A 20,929-nucleotide genomic window follows, 5' to 3' on the forward strand; every position below is an offset into this window, starting at 1 on the left:
CGCAACCACGCAAACAGGACGATTACTAGTCTTTTTAAGAAAGGACTCTAAACTCCTTTGATACAAACCATAAACATGAAATGCAAATGGTCAATGTTTAAGAGAAGCAAATAGCGGAAAGAGAGAGCCAAAACACAGCGTTATACGATTCCTTTTTGATAATTTGTTTAAGCACCCCAAACACTTTAAATTCAAAGACTACAAATACATCAAATATTTATATACACACAAACACACGGACACGCAAGGAAAGCATAGTTCGTCCGTCTTGATTTTTGATACAATCAGACCTAAAACAACTAGGATTCTCATAGAAAGTGCGTATCGATATGTGACGTGATAGATAGGGCAGCTAAAATCTGTTTGGGCGAAGGATAAAAGGGCCGAAAACATAAAGGGGAAACGCAGACGTTGGCGCTGAGCAAATTGTTTTTTGAAGCAGCATCTAAGTTTTAGTTCTGTTTTGGAGTTTTTGTTTAATGAATACGGTTGATTGGCTTTGCTGGGTAACTAGCTTGGCTAAGCCAAGGGGACTTGCCGTGCCCACCAAACTTTTATTATTATTATAAATTTATTTTTTCATTTCAATTGATATGTGATTTTTTAAAGTTTATAAAATAATACTGGAATGCAATTTAAAGATACGAAAAATCAACAATAAGTTATAAAACCATAAGTACTTTAAACTAGGATTCATTTGTTGTCTTCCCCAACTAATTATGTGTAATTTATGTTGAGTTTTTATTTAGTAATTAGGCATACGTTTTAACCCAAATATGTCCACACAATTGCATACACACACACACACAAGGCAGACACAAGAAATGATCTGTAACATCATGTTTATATAGCAGGCAATTCAAATGTGACTCTTCAGGTGCCATACAAATGAACAATAGTCAAAAGATAAAGGATAAAGGATAAAGGATAAACACGTATCAATCGTTCAACTTATACTCAATCTGATCCACATCCACCATATAGAGAACCCCCGACCCCAAATACGTTCTTCCCCTGCCAACTGTGTGGATATAACCAACAAACTTAGTTTCTTATCAAATTTTCCAATGTACCGTCAAAGCATTTATGATTGTTATTAATATTTTAGCATATGTTTCCTACATATTTATATGTAAAAGTATACATATTTTGTGTATGTATATGTAAAGAAAAATCGCGAAAGAGCAAAAATTAACATTAGTTTAGCGGTTTCACTTTATCAAGTATCTACTCATTATTTAAAAGAACGTAGTAATTAGTCAATTAAGTTTCTATTGGAATCAAAGCAAGTGCTCCGAATACTATTTGTTTTCACTGTTTTAAACTTAATCATTATCAATTATGTTTGGATATATTATTTAATTATCTCAATAAAACAATTATATATTTTATCTGATATTTAGTTTGTATTGCTTTTTTTTTCCATATATCTATTAATTTGATCCTTACCAAAAGCCTTTTAAATTCCCTTATACACAAAACTACGACTATTTCGGCTTGGGCAGGCGTCTGGTTTTTGTGATGTGAGTGTCGCTGGCAAAAGTTTTGGCAACAACGGCTTATTCAAAATTGTACATAACACGTTTCGGCATAAACTAAATGTAAATTTACCAGCAAAAGTTTTATAAATAGTTTGAAAAAATTGTTTGACATTGTAAAATATTTAATATCACCTACGGTTACGGTTAATTTAGTCAAAATTTTAAAATCACTTTTTAGGCACATTAAAATTTCACAACTCAATGATTATTGATAGAGGAAAAAACGCTCTGTCACAAAGGCAACCAACATCCAAAAATTAATATGGTAACCAATGTGGTGGCTTTTATTGGAATTAGACCAACTGGACTTAATCGGAATGATCAGCATGATTTGCTATAAAACACAAAGAATAACACTAAGCTGTAGCAAACCTTTAGGCCTTTTAGACAAAATTTTATTAATCCTTTCGGCTTTAACAAATCGAAAATATATAATCGATATGAACAAACGACGAAAACACACGAACCTTTTGGCTTTAAATCAAAATTATTTTTAGTTTTAGTTAAAAAACAAATGGAAAAGTTTATGAGAACGATTATATCAAAGTAAGTTATGGCAAATTATGCTATAATTCCAATAAAAGCAAAATTTAGACTGAATGTCACTGTGATAAATGCAAATTAAAAACAAAACAACCTTAACATAAAACTTTTGTACATTTTAGGCATTAATACAAAATTTAAAGCATACACTTAATCAAAAACAAAATCATAAATTTAGGCGCAACAAAATCTAGCATAAAGACAGAAACTAAGAACAAAATTTTTAAACGCTCCGAAATCATTTTGCAGACCAACCCAGGAGAACTTAAGTTCTTCTACGATGCTCTGTAATTTGCTATTATTTAACAATTACTTATTATTTCATATAATTTATGTTTAATTTCCGTTTTCAGTTTCTTGATGTATTATTTGATTGATATCCTAGTTGCTAACGAAATTTCGTAGCAACGACGTGTTTAGAGAAAGCTGCAATATGGGGTACACCAGCTGCTTCCGTGGAATTCAGCCTTTGGTATTCTTCCAAAGGGCATCAGTAAGTGAAGACCAAAGACCACACCGGCCGAGACACAAATAAAAACTACATTCAAATGTACATTGAGGATGTAACAGTTAACGCATGAGTTGACAGTAAGCCTAGATAGATAAAGGGGCTATAACATGACAAACCGAACAGAACAGAATAGACCAGACCGGAAACGAAACGAAACGAAACGAAACGAAACATACCATTATAGAACCCTGACAGACAGTCGATGGAGGTAAAAAGTGCAGATAGATAACGATGAGATGAAGAACTGCTGAAGAAGAAATAGGAAAAACAGAAACAGAAACAAAGTTACAAGCATACCTAACAAAAAACAATAGCCCAATTTAAATAACCAAGAGTACAAATACAAGTAATTTTTATAGCAGAAATTTTAATTGCAGTATCAAAGAGCCATAATAAGTAAACATAAGTAAAATGTAACCATAAAGCAATCCAAGAAACACAAAACACACAAAGAAAACAAAGGCATGGAAATATTTTAAACTTGGCCCATCAAAATCGACAAAGAAAAACCAAACTGAGAGAAGTAAATTAATCTGGAATCTGCATTTCAATGAGAAATCGTGACACCCTGAAAATCCAAAAATGAAAAACAAAAGTAAAAAGATAAAATAAAATCCTTTCTTCTTAAAAATTAATAACGAAAAATTATAAAACATATAAAAGTAAAACATAATAAATAGAAAAACGTATAAACAATTAATCAGAATAATGTTTGAGAATAATACAAAAATGATCATTTATCCGGCTTACACTTCAGACCCAGATACAGTTCAATCCCAGAGACAAAGCAAAATTCATAGAAAATGCCTACAACAAACATACAAACTACAAACGAAAAATATAAAGTTGGGGATGGGGGCAGTGTACTCTGTGAGAAAACTACCATCCCACAATTTTCAGAAGCGAATGCATAATAATTGAATACAGCCGCTTTCTGCAATAGTGATAATAGTTTTTAAGTCAGCCACCAAGCATCAAAGCAACCAACAAAGAAAATATAATTCAAGAATCAGCAAAGAAAATGAGTATATTAAAAAAATAGATAATACACATTGAAATAGCAACGGTAAGCACTTATTTTACAAAAAATGAGGAATGACAATGACACTGATAATTCTAAATATAATTGATTATAATAATATTTATAATGATATAAAAGCCCATTGAACAGCTGTTTGGTTTAAATAGAAATTGAGATCAGCACGAAGTTTACTGATTAGATTCGAATTCCAATGAGATTTTTAGTTAAATTACCAAATATCCAAAAGGGAAGCGATTACCAAAGAATGAAATTGATTAATAAAAACTCAAAAAACTTAATAAAGCGAAACAAATACAAAGGCAAAACCAGAAATAAAAATAAAAAGCTATGAAATTTAGCGTATAGCATATGAAAAACCCTAAACTCTTATATTATATGTATGGTGTATTATATTTTTTAACCTATTTAAGGCGTACTCTCTATATATACGATATATCTACTTATATTTGACGTAACCTAAAAAAGTGTGTAACAGCAGTTAGCTGCGTAAATAGATGGAATTACAGACTTTTAATTATATTGAATGCCAGATTGATAAAATTCATCCACAGCCTGTTCTTAGTTAAAAAGAATACAGAATGAGAAATTAAATAAAATGAAGAAATCCAAAGCAACAATAGCCTCGTTAGTTGTTAATTAAGCTTATATGGCGATATTGAAACAAACTCTAAACTCAAATTATTGCAAAAACCCGAACGAACAAGGCATAGATACTATCCTGGGCCAATTCCTTCGTTTTGGAACAAAAGCCGTTAACGGTTTCAAAAATAACTTTCGTATTTTTATTATTAGTCCATATTAAGATGTGTGATTATTCTATATCGAATTTGAATGCTTTACCGTCAGACTAGAATTCAGTGCGACACCCCGCTAAAATAAAAAATCTTTAATATTTTTATAAAGGTTAAAGGGGACAAGTTCTTAGTTTTTCAAGTACACTTTCAATACAAGGCCCCAGCATTATTCTATGCCCTTACGTATGTTCACTATTTGCAATAGACACAATGTGCCCATAGAACAAGTAATTTATTACAGACAGATATCAAATGATTTATTTATATTATATACGAATTGTTGTTTTTGCAACAAGAACGAACCACAAACAAAATGAAATAGTACCGAAAATATTTTACAGAGTTTTACAAGTTACCGACAAACAAGAAAACAATACAGCTCTCAAAATGTCAGTAAAAAAAAATAGCAGCAGTACTAAAATAAATCAATCAGACAGCTTACAACTGAGAAAAACAGCAAAAAAAATAGTAAAAGTCGACAAGGATCGACGAAAACCCTGAAAAAAACAAACTAAAACGGAGAACATATAGTTACATTTAATTAACATACATAAAATTATATTCCATTAAGTGTTAAGTAAAGTATGCAAATGAAAAAAAAAATGGTAAAAACTTGCGCTTGTCAAGTAAAAGCAGATACTCAAAAGAAGAAATCATCAGAAGCGATGATAATGATAAGTTAAAACACTCGAAAGATCACCAGATTAGAGAACGAACCGAACACAATTTGTTATGTTAACATTTCTTTAATATATACTTTTGTAATTATTATGAACAATTGACAGGGACTACCATTTAATAACTACCATAGAAATAATAACTGAGCAGAGTCAATAGAAACAAATTTTATTTATGCAAGTATCAGCGTCGGCTCCGGAAGTGAGCAGGAACGCACTTATTATTAATTGTAACTCACATCTAACTGTACATAAGCAATCACAAACTGCAACTGCAAACGCAATAGTACCAAAGTAAGTAAATCAATTATTTCACTTATTTTGCTAACGAATAGCTAATGCAACAAGAAAAAAGGAGACCAGAGATCAACAGTTTCTCATCTGTTCAAGCGGATAAAAAAAAGGCACCAACGAGTTTCGAGAATTTTTGCTATGAGTAAATCAGCTGAACGCAACATATCCATGTAGAAACATGACCCCTGCTTCATGGCCGATTACGTTTCGACATACCCAGTATAAATTAAAATTATTTTTTATCAGAAAGTGAGAATTTAATTGAAGACTAACAGATTTTTGGTTTGTTGAGCAGACGTTTTAATCAAAACCATCGAACAAAATCAAAACCCAAACCAAAATAGAATCAAACAAAGCAATAGTGATACTATACTGCCAGGATCAGGACACGTACCTGCCCCTGCCAGCCAATAGCCAATAGCCAATAGCCTAATAAAAAATAACAATAAACCGAACAAATCTTTTAATTTACAACATATACAACAAATGCAACAAATGCAACGGATACCGCAGCAGCAGCAACCATAGTACAATAAAGATACATTTTTCTTATTGACCGACTTTTATACAACAGACAACAACAACAAAACCCAATTGAGCAACTAATAGGCAAGCAGCAGCAGATGATGTTAAGAACTGATGATGAGAAGCATAGCAAGATTTAAAGCAGATTGAACCTAATCAAAAAGCGGATACCGAAATAACGACAGAGGCGATCTTAAGTATACAACAAACATAAAGCAAGAGCAAGCAAACTACCTATATACATATATTTTTTAAAGAGGCAAACGCAAAACCAAGAGCGGAAGTAACAATAGCTACAAATTGTTAAGCATTTTTATATTTGAATTTGTATCATTTTGAATCGATTTAATGTAAAAAGAAAGTTATACATATAAAACTAAAAACCTATGCAGTGAAAATCAAAGCAAAAGAACGTAAAACTTTTTTATATTACAAGAGACAAACAAGAATAACAAAAATCTCACTTTCCTGGTAAAAATTGAATTAATTGGTACAAACATAATAATAGTAACAGATTGCACCCAAACAATAAAACAGGCTTACCAACATCAACAACAACACATGTTGTTATTTTTTATTTTATTCTATATCAGTATTAATTTTTAATCTAAACCAATCTTAATTTAATAGTCGAGTTTAGATTTACACTCACAACAACAATTACCGGAACGAACCATCAACAATGTTTGAAAAATACATCAACCACTGGCAATTCGTAGAATATTTTGACTATAAAATACATCGTTGTTTCGGCTGAATCAAAAACGAGGTTCGAAATACCATTTAATAATTTGCATAAAATATGAGGTTCTCTAAACTATTCAGAAATCATATTTACATTAAAATATAGAGGGAAAACTTTTAAAAGAACATTACAAACTTTACGAAGTAAATGTTTGGTGACAAAAACTCGCACTGCAGCGAAATCAAGAAACTTTAGATATCAAAATCTGAATAAAAAATGGTGACTTAACCAATGGCATTGAATGAAAAAAACTAGACAAACATCTTAAAGAAAAATTGAACACATACCTTCTCGGCCAATTCCAAAGTGAAGTTCTCGGACAAAACAACCAATCTCGGTCATTTCAAAATTGATTGCACAAAACAAGGTATACTTCAGTCATGGCAACTACTTAAAGGCAATTCACGTTTAATTACAATTTTCGGAGCAACCAAAAACAAAATTTAAATTTAAGCCAAATGTATAAGCATCATTTTTTACATAAAAATTAAGTAATAATTAAAATAAATACTTAAGGTATTCAATGTAAGAAACAAAATCAAGTCAAACACGAAAAACGTTTAACCACTTTGAATATGAACAAAAAGTGAAACTTTAGGAAGAAAAAGCGAAGTGAATAAACAAATTTCACCATCAAGGAAAAGAGAATTGCTAGTCCCGAAATAAACTACCAAAAATTCAAAATTGTAATTGTTATAAGGAAATTAAAGCACTATATATGCGAACATATATCCAGAAAATTCTTAACACCAGCCAAACTAAAGGTAAACCATAATATCACACTCACCCACACCCCCCACAAAACCCATGAAACGGGCAACTACCAAAGTACACACTACATTCTCCACCACACACTCAGCCCCACACAACTTCCATTGGTTTAGATTTTAAGCATCATTTTTAACGTAATCGTCAGCCAAAAGGAAAAAAATACGAAAACACAAAAAGAAACCTATCATGGCAGTCCAAAATTAATCCAAAAAAGAATAAATAAGATTTTAAGGCAAGCAAATATTACCGAGTCAAAAATAAAATATTTAAGCAAGTAAACTTATGCAAACTCTTGCGTCGTCTAGTTTAATGTCGTAACATTTTACTTTTTGTAATAATTAATTAATATTTAAAGATATATTCTGTAACAAAGCAACAGCAAAGGTAAACTCACATGAACATCTATCGACCTACAAATTTCCAAAAGAAAATAGAAACCCACTAAAAAAAGCTCACCAAAACGAAAAAGCCAATGCTACGGCATGTGCAACAAAAAAAAAACAATTCTGGCATCCAAAATATAGAACTACTTAAAATACGAACCCATATGATTATACAAGAAAATGATTTAAAATAAATTGAATCTTGTAATATAAACGATCGAGTTTCTTTTAAGTACACATTAATTTCTTTTACTAGCACGCCAAATCGAATTTGACGACACCGTCGTAGTCTGGGCCATATTCGAAGATGGGCTTACTTTTCCATGGGCGGTTGAAGCAGGCCGAATAGGTTGTCTGCATATTGCTGATTTCGCCTAGAAGTTTATCGCACTTGAACCGCATGGGATAGTTGTGAGTCCTCGTAAGATTTCCGAAGGCCTGCAGTCTGTCTACCTCCGTTGGGCGCTTTGGAGGACCGCTCTTGTCACTCTCCATATTGGCTTGCACAATACGAAGTCGAGGCAGCTCCTGGAACTCAAGGGTGTTGCTTGAAGTAAAGTTTCGATTCAGTAATTCGTGATCTACAAGGTTCAAGCACGACCGTGTGTTTCTCATAAAGTTATCGTAAGCCAGCTTGCGCTGCATTACGAAAAAGGGTACCGTTTCGGCCTGAACAAAAGGTGCCTCCGTGTACGTGTCCTGGGTGAGTGATCGATGGCGCTCGCAGCCACTAACCCGGAGTCCTGGCAGGATGGCGTTGCTTTGCTCCTCAACGGCGTAACGACGCTCAGCCCAGTTGCCAATCAGCACCTCCTTGCTGTATGGCGGCGAGGCCATGTCGTCCGCCAAAGACTTTTGACTTCTCCCATGCATCCTCGCGAACGTGGACAATTTATTTGGCAATAACCGAAAAACTGATCAAATTATAACTTAATTTGTAATGGTAACACAACGATAGAATGACAAACAAGTGCTTGCCTCCTTACTAAACACAAGTGATACACACTTTCCTTGTTATAAATGATTTTATTTTACTACGAATTTCGTGTTATCGACAGTATTTTGCATTTAGTCTTTTAAGTCGTCATGAATATTGCAATTGAGAAAAATAAACCTATCCCGCTCCCTCTTTCTAGTAGCTTCATCCGCGACAGTCCATTCACCGATCTTAACGTTTTCGGTCTTGGTCCTAGTTTTAGCATCGAATTCGCCTCTGTAGCTAGTTAGGCCTCTAGGTGGACGTTCGTTTGCCAACTTACAGCGCAACTTATTACTGCGGACTAGGCTGCAGTTGCCATAGCTGTCCAGACTATCAGGCCTCGTTGGCGTAAAGTGTGACTGACCAGCTTCCTCCATTTTCAAGCACTCCTCCAGACGCATCTTCGGGAAGAGGTGGAACATGAGGGTATTCATGGTGGTGTAGTTGTTTTTGTACTGGTCCTCATCGGATAGCTTTAGACCAGCGCTCTGCGAGACCTTGTTACCATACATCCGGTTCCTGAGGACCAAGTGATCGTGCACAGATTGGTTGTAGTTGAAAGGGGTGTACGATGCTTGGCTGCAAGTCTGGTGCTGCTCGCACCCTGTTTCGGTCGTCAGCCCTGGTAATATTGTGCTACCATTATGTACTGGGCCTTGGAAGCGATTGTTATACCAGTTGCCAATCAACACGTTGCTGCTATACAACAGGACCTTTTCATTGGCATATAAGCGCCGCTCATCCTTCAAGTCATCATCCATAGCCGATGCGAGTATGAGGAAAAGTACAGTTAAAATATAACAACTTTTTCGTACAGTGTAAAGTAATATTATTTTTAAGCAACTATGGGACAGGTGCTTAGTTGAAGCAAAATGCTCAGGCAAATTCTAAGGCCTAGTACTCAGATCAACGAAATACTTTCGTCAGCTAGGGAGAGAGCGAAAGGAAAAAGGCTGGCGCACACTTTTCGTCTGGGTATTATTTGGCCCCGTACTCAGATCAACAAAAAAATACCATAGAAATTACACAGTGATTTCAGATATTTGGGATGAACTCTGGGTAACGTTTGTAAGAACCTGGCGAAAAGAATACAAAAATTTAATTTTTTGAGGTTGAGTTGGAGACCATATTTTTTCTGAGATCATAAAATGTACAAAAAACCTCAAAAAACTTAAAAAATCGTCTGCAATATGATGTTGCTTTGGTTGAATAAGTCCCAAAATATAACTAAAATCATTTATAAAGATTGTAATGCATAATGTATGGAAGCTGGCGGTAAAAAATTTAATTGTTTGAATTGAATGATTATTAGAAATCCGATCCGCTCATGTAACTCACGAAATGAATAGTATAACTCGCCTGGAATGTCAAAATAGAAAAACTGTGTACTGAAGAGAGTTTGGCCAAAGGGGTCAGTTATAGATCTGTGCCCCCGAAATTTATTCTTCGTAATAAGATGAAAAATAATTGAAAACAAGAAAGGAAGCAAACTTTGGCAAGCCGAATATTTGCAAAAATTAAATATTTTGAAAACATTACATTTGTGATTTACTTGCGTTTATGCTGAAAAACATTGAAGCTATGATGATTTGCAGCTCTATTATGCGATAGATCCTATGGCAGTTATATGATATCGTTTTCCGATTTTATTGAAATTAAAAGCGTAATTCTAAACTGTCAAATTATTAATAAGTCAAAAAGAAATTTTTTAAAAAATTACAAAATAGAACAGTTACATTTAAAAAAAAAATGTTTATATATTTTTATTGATTCCATGGGAGCTCTATGATATAGTCCGATTTTGATCAATTTAAACCGTTATTTTGAAATATTTTATCATTACTATATGTCGAATAATTACAAAAAAAAATGTAAAACAGCAAAGTTATAATTTTTTTTATTTATTTCTCCGATTGTTCCTATGGGAGCTATATGATATAGTCGTTCGATTTTGATGAAATTGAAACCGTAATTCTGAAATATTTAACCATTACTATATGTCGAAAAACAAAAAAAAATAAATTAAAAAACAGCAAAGTTATAATTTTTTTTTTATTTTTTTTTTCGATTGTTCTTTTGGGAGCTCGTTCCGAGTTATGTACTACCTGCAATAGAAAGACAGCTTTTGGGAAACTTTCATGCAGATAGCTTTAAAACTGAGGGACTAATTTGCGTAGAAACGGACGGACATGCCTAGATCGACTCTCCTAGTGGTGCTGATCAAGAATATATATACTTTATAGGGTCGGAAAGGTCTCCTTCACTGCGTTGAAAACTTCTGACTGAAATTATAATACCGTCTGCTAGGGTATAATGAAAATGATCTAGAGAATTCGCGGCTTGTGATTCGACTTAACAGAAAGGGGACAATTCCAACCGTATGAAGTCGGACGGACTTTGACGGTATGCGATAGTTAGCCGATGTTTCTGCGGTGCAACCCTCTTTTCATGCAGTCCATCCCTGAACAAACCGTTGAGATTTTTAAAAAAAGGGAAACTTCATTTCCACAGAGCACATTCCGATTATAGCTGATTTACACAGCTGTGGCTTGTCAAAATATAAACAAAGTCAACAGGTCAATCAACTTTGTTTATGTTTTGATGAGCCACAGCTGTTAAGATCAGCTATAACCGGGAGTTGACATGCTAAACGAAGCCACGCCCACTCTAACGCCCACATATCGCGAAACCACTCTGAGACATGTCAGGGCTAAGTGATATCTGTTATAGACACAAAAATTTCAAAATCGAGCTATAATATTAGATTTTATTGGCATCAGAATGCAGCGGTGAATGTGAGTGAATGCTAATAAATGCGCACACCAAATTCGTGTGTGTAACTTGCACGGGGAAACTTGTCAATGTGTGTGTGTAGACAGCGGTTTTATACTGTTCGTGTGCGCTTTGCTGCTGCTCTACATAAGATAATGTCGCTGTAGCGGGGGTGGGATGATGCTCGCTCTTTGGTTGTCAATGTCAATGCAGTTCGTTAGATCGCGCCAGCTATAACCCGATTGTTTTCTGGGGGAAATTTATTTAGAATTTTGTTAGCTGAGGATCTGCAAGCCAAATCGCAAACTTCTAGCTTTTATAGTTTTCGAGATCTCGACGTTCATACAGACGGACAAACGGACATTGCTAGATCGACTCGGCTAATGATTCTGATCCATAATATACAAATATACTTTATAGGGTCGGAAACGTTTTCTTCTTCCACCTGTTGCAATATACCCTTTTACTCTAGGAGTAACGGGTATAAAAAGTTAAAAATAAGGAACAAGTATTGAGCACCGAGAACTCGTCCTTAAACACTTTAAAAGTGGAAAAATTCAGCGTGTCGTTGCTGAAATGGTATCCCTCAGCCCCAGTACCGTACAATACATCCTCCAACGGTTTGTTCTAGAAAACAGGATTGAAGATAAAGGCCGAAATACTCCAAATAAAATTTTCACCGAACATGAAGAGCGTCGTAGTGTTCGCAAAATTAAGGAAAACCCAAAGCTATCGGCCCAAAAATCGTTGCTCAGGTCGAGGAAGATGTGGGCCAAAAGTGTAGTGCTGATGCAGTGCGCCGTGTGTTGCATGATCGCAACTTTAATGGCCGAATTTCACGGAATAAGCCATTTATCAGCAACAAAAATATAGCTGCTCGCCTTAAATTTACAAGGGAGCATATACATTGTCCGATTTCGTTTTGGAATGACTTATTTTTTGCAGGCTAGTCAAAATTTAATCTTTTTGGTTCAAATGGATGACAATTTGTTTGGCGGCGACCTTATACGGAGCTTGAAAATAAACACCATAGTCAAGCATGGAATGGGTCATGTTAAGTTTTGGTCCTTATGTCAGCCTCTGGCGTGGGCAACCTCGTTTTTATTGACGGGATCTTGATGCTAGAATGTATCTCAAACTTAAAAAAAAAAATCTGCTTCAAAGTGCTGAAAAACTGGGCATTCGAGATCGTTTTCGATTCTACCAAGACAACGATCCGAAGCATTCGGCAGGCATTGTGAAGTCCTGGCTCGTCTGGAACTGCCCTTATGTCGTCATAACACCAACACAGTCTCCAGACGTGAATGTCATCGAAAATTTATGGAAAATATTGAACTTGGCATTTTGAAAAAGACAAATTTCGAATAAAAACGATTTGAAGAATGCTCTAATAGAAGAATGGCAAAAAAATACCAGTAGAAACGACCGAAAAATTAGTCGCGTTTATGGAAAATCGTCTAAAAGCTGTCCAGAAGCAGAAAGGAAGGCACACAAAATATTAGAAATTTGTTTAAGAATAATAAGTTTATCCAAATGAAGTGCACGAAATAAGCTGCGGGCCACTGTATATATGTATAATATACTTCCCTCTGCAAGGGAATTAAAAGGAAATAAATAATTATATGCGAAAGATTAATTAAAATTCCCAGTAGCTAGACAGCTCTTCCCAATTCGATGAAAATTAAGATATCCACAAAGAATATACTACATAAAGTTTATTATATTTAGTAAATATTTGTTTCGCGATATTCCACAGATAAATATTAAATATATTAGTATTGTTACCATTGCATAATTAATTTAATATTTAAGATTTAGCCCCAATATTATTCGATGAACGAATTATTTTATTTACGATGTTGTTGATGACACTGTCAACGTAATGTTAAGAGATGGCTTTAATTAAACACAACGATGAAAGTTCAATTCATATTATTTCTAGTTCTGAGGGGTATTTCCGAAATATGCATGTTTGCGTAATGCTTGGTATTTATCTAGATATACATATATTCTTAAAGCTTACATTTAATAGCACAGATAGTAATAGTTTATTTTTTTACGTTTATGAAAGGAATATTTATTTATTTATATTTGTATGTTTGCCATCAGCTTGTACATTTCGTTTAACCAAACTCCGTAGAAATTATAACTTAGTACATGTTAAAACTAGGCACCATAATTTTTGGAGCTACAATATTTGCCAGCATTGTAAGACATTTACACTTATAAAATGAGACTTGCATACTTTTTATAGACGGTTAAAGTATATTTTTGTGAATAAGAGTTCTTTTAATATCATAATCATATAAATTATTGTATTACTTACACAAAACTTTAAATAGTTATGTTTAAATTCCATAAATTAATTTATACCTGTTTTGACTAATATATTAATATTATTTGGTGCAATTTATTTATTATATTAGTTTTTGTCATTAAATACGCTTATTTTTCTAATTATTGTTACCATTGTGGATGAGATGTAAGTGAATGTGTGTGGGAATTTGTCGTGTATATATTGTATTGTGTACTTGTAGTATGCCTTGATGCGTGGGTTATTATAATGAGCCTTTGATTGCTTGCTCTGTTGAACGAGCTTTTTTAAATATATATTTTTTTATGTTCGGTTTTTGAGTTTTTTCTTTTTTTTTTCTTTTTTTTTTGCCTTGATATATGAGAATGCGTCTCTGTCGAGCTTGGACTGATGTGCGATTAAATAAAAAAATTTCTTGATTGGTCCATTAGATGCCTTTAGCAGCGCGAACAAAAATTAATTTCCGCCAAATAAAAATTTCTTTACAATTGGTGACCCAGAAATAAGTTTTGTTGATCGAAACCAAACCATCGAAAATGTGATATGCTCTTAGTGCATCAGTATAATCTTTTCTATGGGTATAAGACTTCTGAGTTGCTATGATATGAATCAAATGACAATGATATTTAGTGAGTTCAATAATTTAGCTGAGATAACTCTCGGTATTCTATTGAATTTATTTAATATTCCTTTCAATTAATTGACTATTAAGATTCATATTTTTGATTTTTAACTTTGAATCCTTTTTTTTTAAGAAAACTAACCAAATTCGCTTGATTTCTTTTGTATGTTGATTACATCTGTGTTCAATCTAAGCAAGTATCTGAATTTGTTGTGAATACATGTTGAGCTAATTTTAAAAAGATCAATTACTGCACATTCCAGTAATCTGGTGCTGTTTGTCTGGTACAAATTTTCATTTGGTTTGGTGCATTATTCTGTTTTGATAGATATTAAGTCCTAGGCAAAAACACAAAAACTCTTAACGCATCGAAGCTTTTTTAATATAAAAATATGCATAAAATGAAAGAATTTTTCTGTTTTTAAAAATAATTATCGATTTTTACTCTCCATTTATGTTTTTATGGACATGATTTTCTCAAAATGTATATTTTAACTAACGCGCTAGAGTTTTGATTTGCGTAATTTTACACAAATGTACTCCTTGCTTTTCAAATACCGAATAAATTAACGATCAATTTTACCAAAAAAAAACCATGTTTTACTTCACTACGCCTTGCTTTGCCTTGTCCTTGCCATGCCTTTGTTGACTCTTATCCATTTTATTTTCATTTATGTTTGCTGAGACCTGGTTGAAACTGCATTTGACTGTTGAACCAAATCGCATTCACGAAAACGATCACTTGATTTATAATCTGGCTGATTCGCTGCGGGGAAAAAGAGGTAAGATCTAAGATAATCAGAAATTGAATTTTCAACTTGTTGGTTTACAAATTCTTTAGATTAAATTTTATTTTTAAAAATTAAAATATTTGGCTCCACAAGCTGATGTGCAAATCAACATAAATTTTGCATTTGTGGGATGATCGGTTTATGTGCTTAAAATAATATCACATTAAACTGTTTTTTCCGACATTTTTATAGAATATTAAACACTTTGAATTGCCTAAATTTGTGTGATGAGCATTAAAAACTAGAGCAGAACTTAAAAAATAAAATGGAAATACAAAGTACATATAAAGGTTGCCTTGCAGCCAATTGGAGAATTTAAATTATATGTATGCGCACTTGACGCTGAGATATCAATAGTTTTTGAAACTTTTTTTTTAAATAGAAAAGCATCTGCAAGAAAGTTGTACATAGCGAACAATAAAAGAAAAGTTCTACAGACAATTGACTACTTACATAATAAACTCAATACAGTACATTAAAATGAAACACAATTCCTTGCAATTTATAAAACAATGCATTAATTACAGAGAGCAAAAAACAAACCTGGAAGCTTACGTCAAATCTAAAGAAATCGCAAACTGGTTAAGACCCCACATTGTCGGTTCAATTTTGGCTAACTTGTCGAGTCAAATGTAAAAGTAAACACACACATCGCTGCTGCCTTGCTCCTTTTCGGCTCTTGCTCTCTTCTGGCAACATTTTGCCGCGCTCCTCGCTTGTTTTGGCATAGTTTTGCTTTTTTTTGTGGTTTTTTTTTTGTTAAGGTTTTTAATTTACTCGGCTTTGGGGTGCAAGTCTTCTCTAGCGCTTGCGTTTTGTCATACAAAGTCCAGATCAGAGCGGGTGCTGTACACCTTGCGCTCCATGGTGCGCTCAAACCATTTCTTTATCTCGGAGACAACCAGCACTGAGGACGTAAGGGAGACCAGAAAGAATATGTCGTAAGGCGTCAGGGCTTCCGTCTGGAAAACCATCTGCAGAGGCGGAAAGTAGACGACCAGCATTTGGCCAATGATCGAAAAGGCGACAGCCAGCAGGAACATGCGGTTGGTGGTGAGTCCAATGGTGAACACGCTTTTCGTCTGCGAGCGACAAGACAGCGCATTGAACATGTCGAAGAACACGAAGCAAGTGAAGGTCATGGTCGTGTCTCGCTTGGTCTTGCCCAGCGTCCCGTCGGCCATCTCGCGCTGGAATACCCACAGCGTGCCCAGCACTATTATGCTTGCACTGAGCAGTACGTTTACCACCACAGACTTGGTGATCATCGGCTGCTTAACGTTGCGTGGCTTCTGCTTGAGCACGTCGTGGTCCACGGGCTCCACGCCCAGCGACTGTGCAGGCGGCCCGTCCATTATAATGTTGATCCATAGAATCTGCATGGCGTTAAGCGGGTTGGCAATGTCCATCAATGTGGCCAGGGCTATGAGGGCCAGCGCGGCTATTGAAGTGCTGAGCTGAAAGCGCACGAAGTTTCGGATGTTATAGAATATGCCCTTGCCTTCCTCGATGGCAGCGCTGCAAACAAAGAAAGTTAATTTCAGGTCCACTGCTATCTGACCACTGAGTCTACTCACATGATAGTGTGGAAATCGTCGTTGACCAGGATCATGTCAGCAGCCTCCTTGCACACATCCGTACCGTTTTTGCCCATCGCAATGCCGATGTCCGCCTTCTTCAGCGCCACTCCGTCGTTGACCCCGTCGCCAGTCATACCGACTATGTTACCTGTGCGCTGCAGCGACTTGACTATCTCCAGCTTGTGGCGTGGCGATACGCGGTAGAAAACGCTTACGTTGTTGGCCACCTTGTCCAGTTGGTGCTCGTTCATTTGATCGATTTCCTGACCGGATAGCGTCTGGTGGTGGATAGTATCGATGCCAATGAGATTCGCTGGAAGTACCAAGAAATAAATTCGTAAAAAGACGGATAAACACTACAGATTTCCTGGAGTATTAAACGGGAACAATTTCAGAGAAAAAGGGGAGATGGGAGGGGTGGTAGCAAATTACTAACAAACTTCTTTGGTTCTTGAGTCCACTCCTAATACCTTGTAATGCGCCCTCACCTGGCAGCGTCGCCTCTTTGTTGTGGGTAGGCAGTCAAGTAAATCGTCTTTCACTGCATTTTCCAAGCAATTGACGCTGAACTACACCAAGCAACAGGCGAGTGGAGCTGCCTGGCAAGGGCAAGGGCTGGAGATCCAGGCCAGGCGCCACGTGTGTGCCGGCACAGCTTGAAGTCATCGACTTGGCACTTAATCCCCAAAGAAAATGCAAAAACAGTTGTTAATTTGTTGGGTGTGCTGGCAAGGAGTGGTTCGTTTCACGGAAATTCAATTGAAACCCAAGCAATAAAGTTGAAAAACTTCCAAAAGAATGGATCCCCGCCCGCATCCCCATTTCCTGCCACCTTTCATTCTGTACTCGAGCGCATTTATGAAGTGCGCACAATGGGCGGCAGCAGCTGAGGCAGACAGGAACAACAACTTTAGCGCAAAGAGAACTTTTGCGAAAGTCGCGGCGCCATTTTCATTATGGCGCCCGCGTATTTGTCCTATCCCCAGTACTCGTCCTGTTCGTTCAAAATTTAAGCCAGAGTGCACTGAAGTAAATAATAACAAATTGCAACAAAAGCAACCGGTCGGGACGAATGGAAAGATGCGAGGCGAAGTGAGCAAAAGAAAGGCGTAATTAAAACGCATTCAGCGACTCCAATCCCTACTCGCTTGGTTCTCAGACAATTAAAAGCAGCCCGACATCAAACAGCTGCAGGAAATTACAGAGAAGGCCAGCTCCAGTGTCGCTTTCCCAACCATTTTTATCCTTTTGGGGTCTCTACGGGAACGTTTCAGTTGGCTGTTGTCGTCCGGTCTCCTTAAATACCCAAGCCATCGCGCAGCCGGCAGCCGGAAGGTCGCATTGGTTCCTATTTGAGCCAACGCAGACTTCAATGTGAGCCACTGCCTAGGCCAAGCCACAGTTTGCCCACTATATGTTTTGCTTGTAACTTAGAATCTTAACAAATTTTTATTTTCAATCAAATTTGGTTCGATCCAAAATTGACAAATTTAATTTTTATAATAAAATAATTTCTATTTTAATTTTATATCATTTATTTTTTACCCGATTCTTCCTATTTGAGTGATTTGTAGAAACGGACAGACAGACATGGTTGCACCGACTCTCCTAGTGATGATAATCAAGAATTTGTATTTACTTTCGGAAATGTCTTGTGTGCTGCACATTTTTATACCCTTGCAGAGGGTATTATAATTTCAGTCAGAAGTTTGCAACGCAGTGAAGGAGACATCTCCGACCCTATAAAGTATATATATTCTTGATCAGCATCACTAGGCGAGTTGATCTAGCCATGTCCGTCTGTCCGTCTGTCCGTCTGTCCGTCTGTCCGTCCGTTTATATGCAAACTAGTCTCTCAGTTTTAAAGCTATCTGCATGAAACTTTCCCAAAAGTTGTCTTTCTATTGCAGGTAGTATATAAGTCGGAACGAGCCGGATCGGACGACTATAGCATATAGCTCCCATAGGAACAATCGGAAAAATAAATGAAAAAAAATTATAACTTTGCTGTTTTTTAATTTTTTTTTTAGTTCTTCGACATTTAGTAATGGTTTAATATTTCAGAATTATGGTTTAAATTTTATCAAAATCGGACGACTATAGTATATAGCTCCCATAGGAACAATCGGAAAAATAAATGAAAAAAATTATAACTTTGCTGTTTTTTAATTTTTTGTTTAGTTCTTCGGCATTTAGTAATGGTTTAATATTTCAGAATATCGGTTTAAATTTCATCAAAATCGGACGACTATAGCATATAGCTCCCATAGGAACAATCATAAAAATAAATAAAAAAAATTATAACTTTGGTTTATTTTAATTTTTTTTTTAGTGCTTCGAGATATAGTATTGGTTAAATATTGCAGAATTACGGTTTAAATTTCATCAAAATCGGACGACTATAGCATTTAGCTCCCATAGGAACAATCGTATAGCTGCCATAGGAACTATCGAATAATTAAGCTGAACATCATCATAGCTTCAATGTTTTTAAACATACACGCAAGTAAATCATAATTTTAACGTTTTCAAGAGTATTTAGTTTTTGAAATAGCTGCAAGGGTATATGAACTTCGGCATGCCGAAGTTTGCTTCCTTTCTTGTCTAACTATAATTTTAATATTTCCAGCAAGGGTTTAAAAATATAGTCTTTAATCGTTCATTTTTTTTTTATAAAAAATAAATCTAAAACATTTTAGTAGTTTTCGTCAAAAAAAATTTTAAAAAGTAAACTATTTTTTTTGCGTTGCAAATCAGCAGATTCCTAAGAGTTAGGAAAACGGCTTTAAGCATCTTGGACTCAAAAATACTTTTATTCAGTAATTTTGACACCGGAAGTAAAAAGACTAATATTTATTAGTACAGGTGTATATAATAGGATAAAATGAATACGCATATTTTTTAACGTTATCATCCACCTTTCTGGATGAACAGCGACAGTATTCAGATCACTCTGTTACTAAACAATTCAAATGATGACGATTTTTTCTTGATTTAAACGTTATAAACAATTCATCTTGTATAATAAAATAAAGTCCGCAGTCACGTATACCCGTTACCAGTTATCATCAAACTAAAAAAATTTAAAAAACAATAATAGTGTTTATTTACAACCAATTCATTATATTTCGGCATGCTTTCTTGTTTTTTACACTTAATAGGCAGACAAAAGTTATATTTCCAGAGAAATTTAAATTTTAGCCCAAAAGGCCGAAAATGTTTCTATCAATTGAGAAAAAGTTAAGAGAAGAGGCATAAACTTAAAATGTTGTCACAAAGTGCAGCATAACCACAAGCCGAAAGCGGATTAGGCAGAGTCTTGGTGCGGATAAGGCAAAATCTTGGTGCACCCGCAAGCATTATTTGGCTTTCGGTTCTAAAAAGTTTATGAAAATGTCAAGAGCATAAAACGGTGCGACTGCCATTTTGTTCACCCCCTGGGTAACCCACGCAGAAAATCTGTGTGTAAGAAGGTGCAGTGTAAAATACAAAGTCAAAACCAACTTCAAATTGTGAGCAAACAAAGTAGACAACAAACGTCGCCGATGAACGCAAGGTCTCATTTGGTAATATAAGGGGTCACAAGCCCGTTAAAACAGTTTTCTCTGCGGTTAAAATAAATTCGTACTGGAAGTCGTATTAGCCTTCCGCCCCTATAGTTAAGCGTGTTCATATACTTCACGGTTTCACTCGACTGACTACTGACTACTGACTTTCTTCTCCCCTTAACTTGCTTCGACTCAGGGCAAATAGCATGATTATTTCCGGAAGGGATCCACAAGCAATCAACATGCAGGATTATTGTGCCGATTGCAGAGTGCATCCCATATGCACTTTGAAGTCACTTCGCTAATTTGAAGTGTGTTACGGTGGGGAAATTATAAGTGATTAAACCCTGCATTCGTTGACTTAGAAATAGAAAAGGGAATTGTTAAACAGCATTTTTTTGTTGAAGCTTTACAGTCTAAGAATATGGATTAAGAAACCCAGTTCTTAAGGACCGAGAAAAATGAATAGCTTACAAAATCATGTCAGCTGTTAGCGT

The 20,929-nt window shown here is 35.3% G+C and overlaps 3 protein-coding genes across 4 annotated transcripts in view; all 3 read right to left on the bottom strand.

Annotated features, from left to right (window-relative positions):
• Positions 1-7,989: 7,989 nt before the first annotated feature.
• On the bottom strand, positions 7,990-8,826 carry LOC128260231 (uncharacterized). Of its 2 annotated transcripts, XM_052993050.1 has the most exons (2): positions 8,562-8,826; positions 7,990-8,354 (listed from the first exon to the last, which is right to left on the bottom strand). In XM_052993050.1, the coding sequence occupies exons 1-2, from the start codon at positions 8,697-8,699 to the stop codon at positions 8,079-8,081; spliced, it is 414 nt and encodes a 137-aa protein (XP_052849010.1). In that variant the 5' UTR covers positions 8,700-8,826; the 3' UTR covers positions 7,990-8,078. The 2 variants fall into 2 exon arrangements, with proteins under 2 accessions (XP_052849010.1, XP_052849009.1); XM_052993049.1 differs by having other exon boundaries at positions 7,990-8,826.
• Positions 8,827-8,894: 68 nt separating this feature from the next.
• On the bottom strand, positions 8,895-9,566 carry LOC128260261 (uncharacterized). The gene has a single exon (XM_052993082.1). It carries the CDS (start codon positions 9,564-9,566, stop codon positions 8,895-8,897), a length of 672 nt encoding a protein of 223 aa, XP_052849042.1.
• A 3,700-nt stretch (positions 9,567-13,266) lies between these two features.
• LOC128260222 (calcium-transporting ATPase type 2C member 1-like) overlaps positions 13,267-20,929 on the bottom strand; it is a 43,953-nt gene continuing 36,290 nt past the window's right edge. Inside the window, 2 exon segments of the mRNA XM_052993031.1 lie at positions 13,267-16,822; positions 16,882-17,197. Coding sequence (XP_052848991.1) covers positions 16,123-16,822; positions 16,882-17,197 — 1,016 coding nt within the window. The 3' untranslated portion in view covers positions 13,267-16,122.

Source organism: Drosophila gunungcola, assembly GCF_025200985.1.
Source record: "Drosophila gunungcola strain Sukarami chromosome 3L unlocalized genomic scaffold, Dgunungcola_SK_2 000031F, whole genome shotgun sequence".
In the NCBI taxonomy this organism is placed as follows: Eukaryota; Metazoa; Arthropoda; class Insecta; order Diptera; family Drosophilidae; genus Drosophila; species Drosophila gunungcola.

What these genes read in the sequence shown, in the direction of transcription:
- LOC128260231 (XM_052993049.1), bottom strand. Translation starts at nt 8,699, where the DNA reads ATGCATGGGAGAAGTCAAAAGTCTTTGGCGGACGACATGGCCTCGCCG.
- LOC128260261 (XM_052993082.1), bottom strand. Translation starts at nt 9,566, where the DNA reads ATGGATGATGACTTGAAGGATGAGCGGCGCTTATATGCCAATGAAAAG.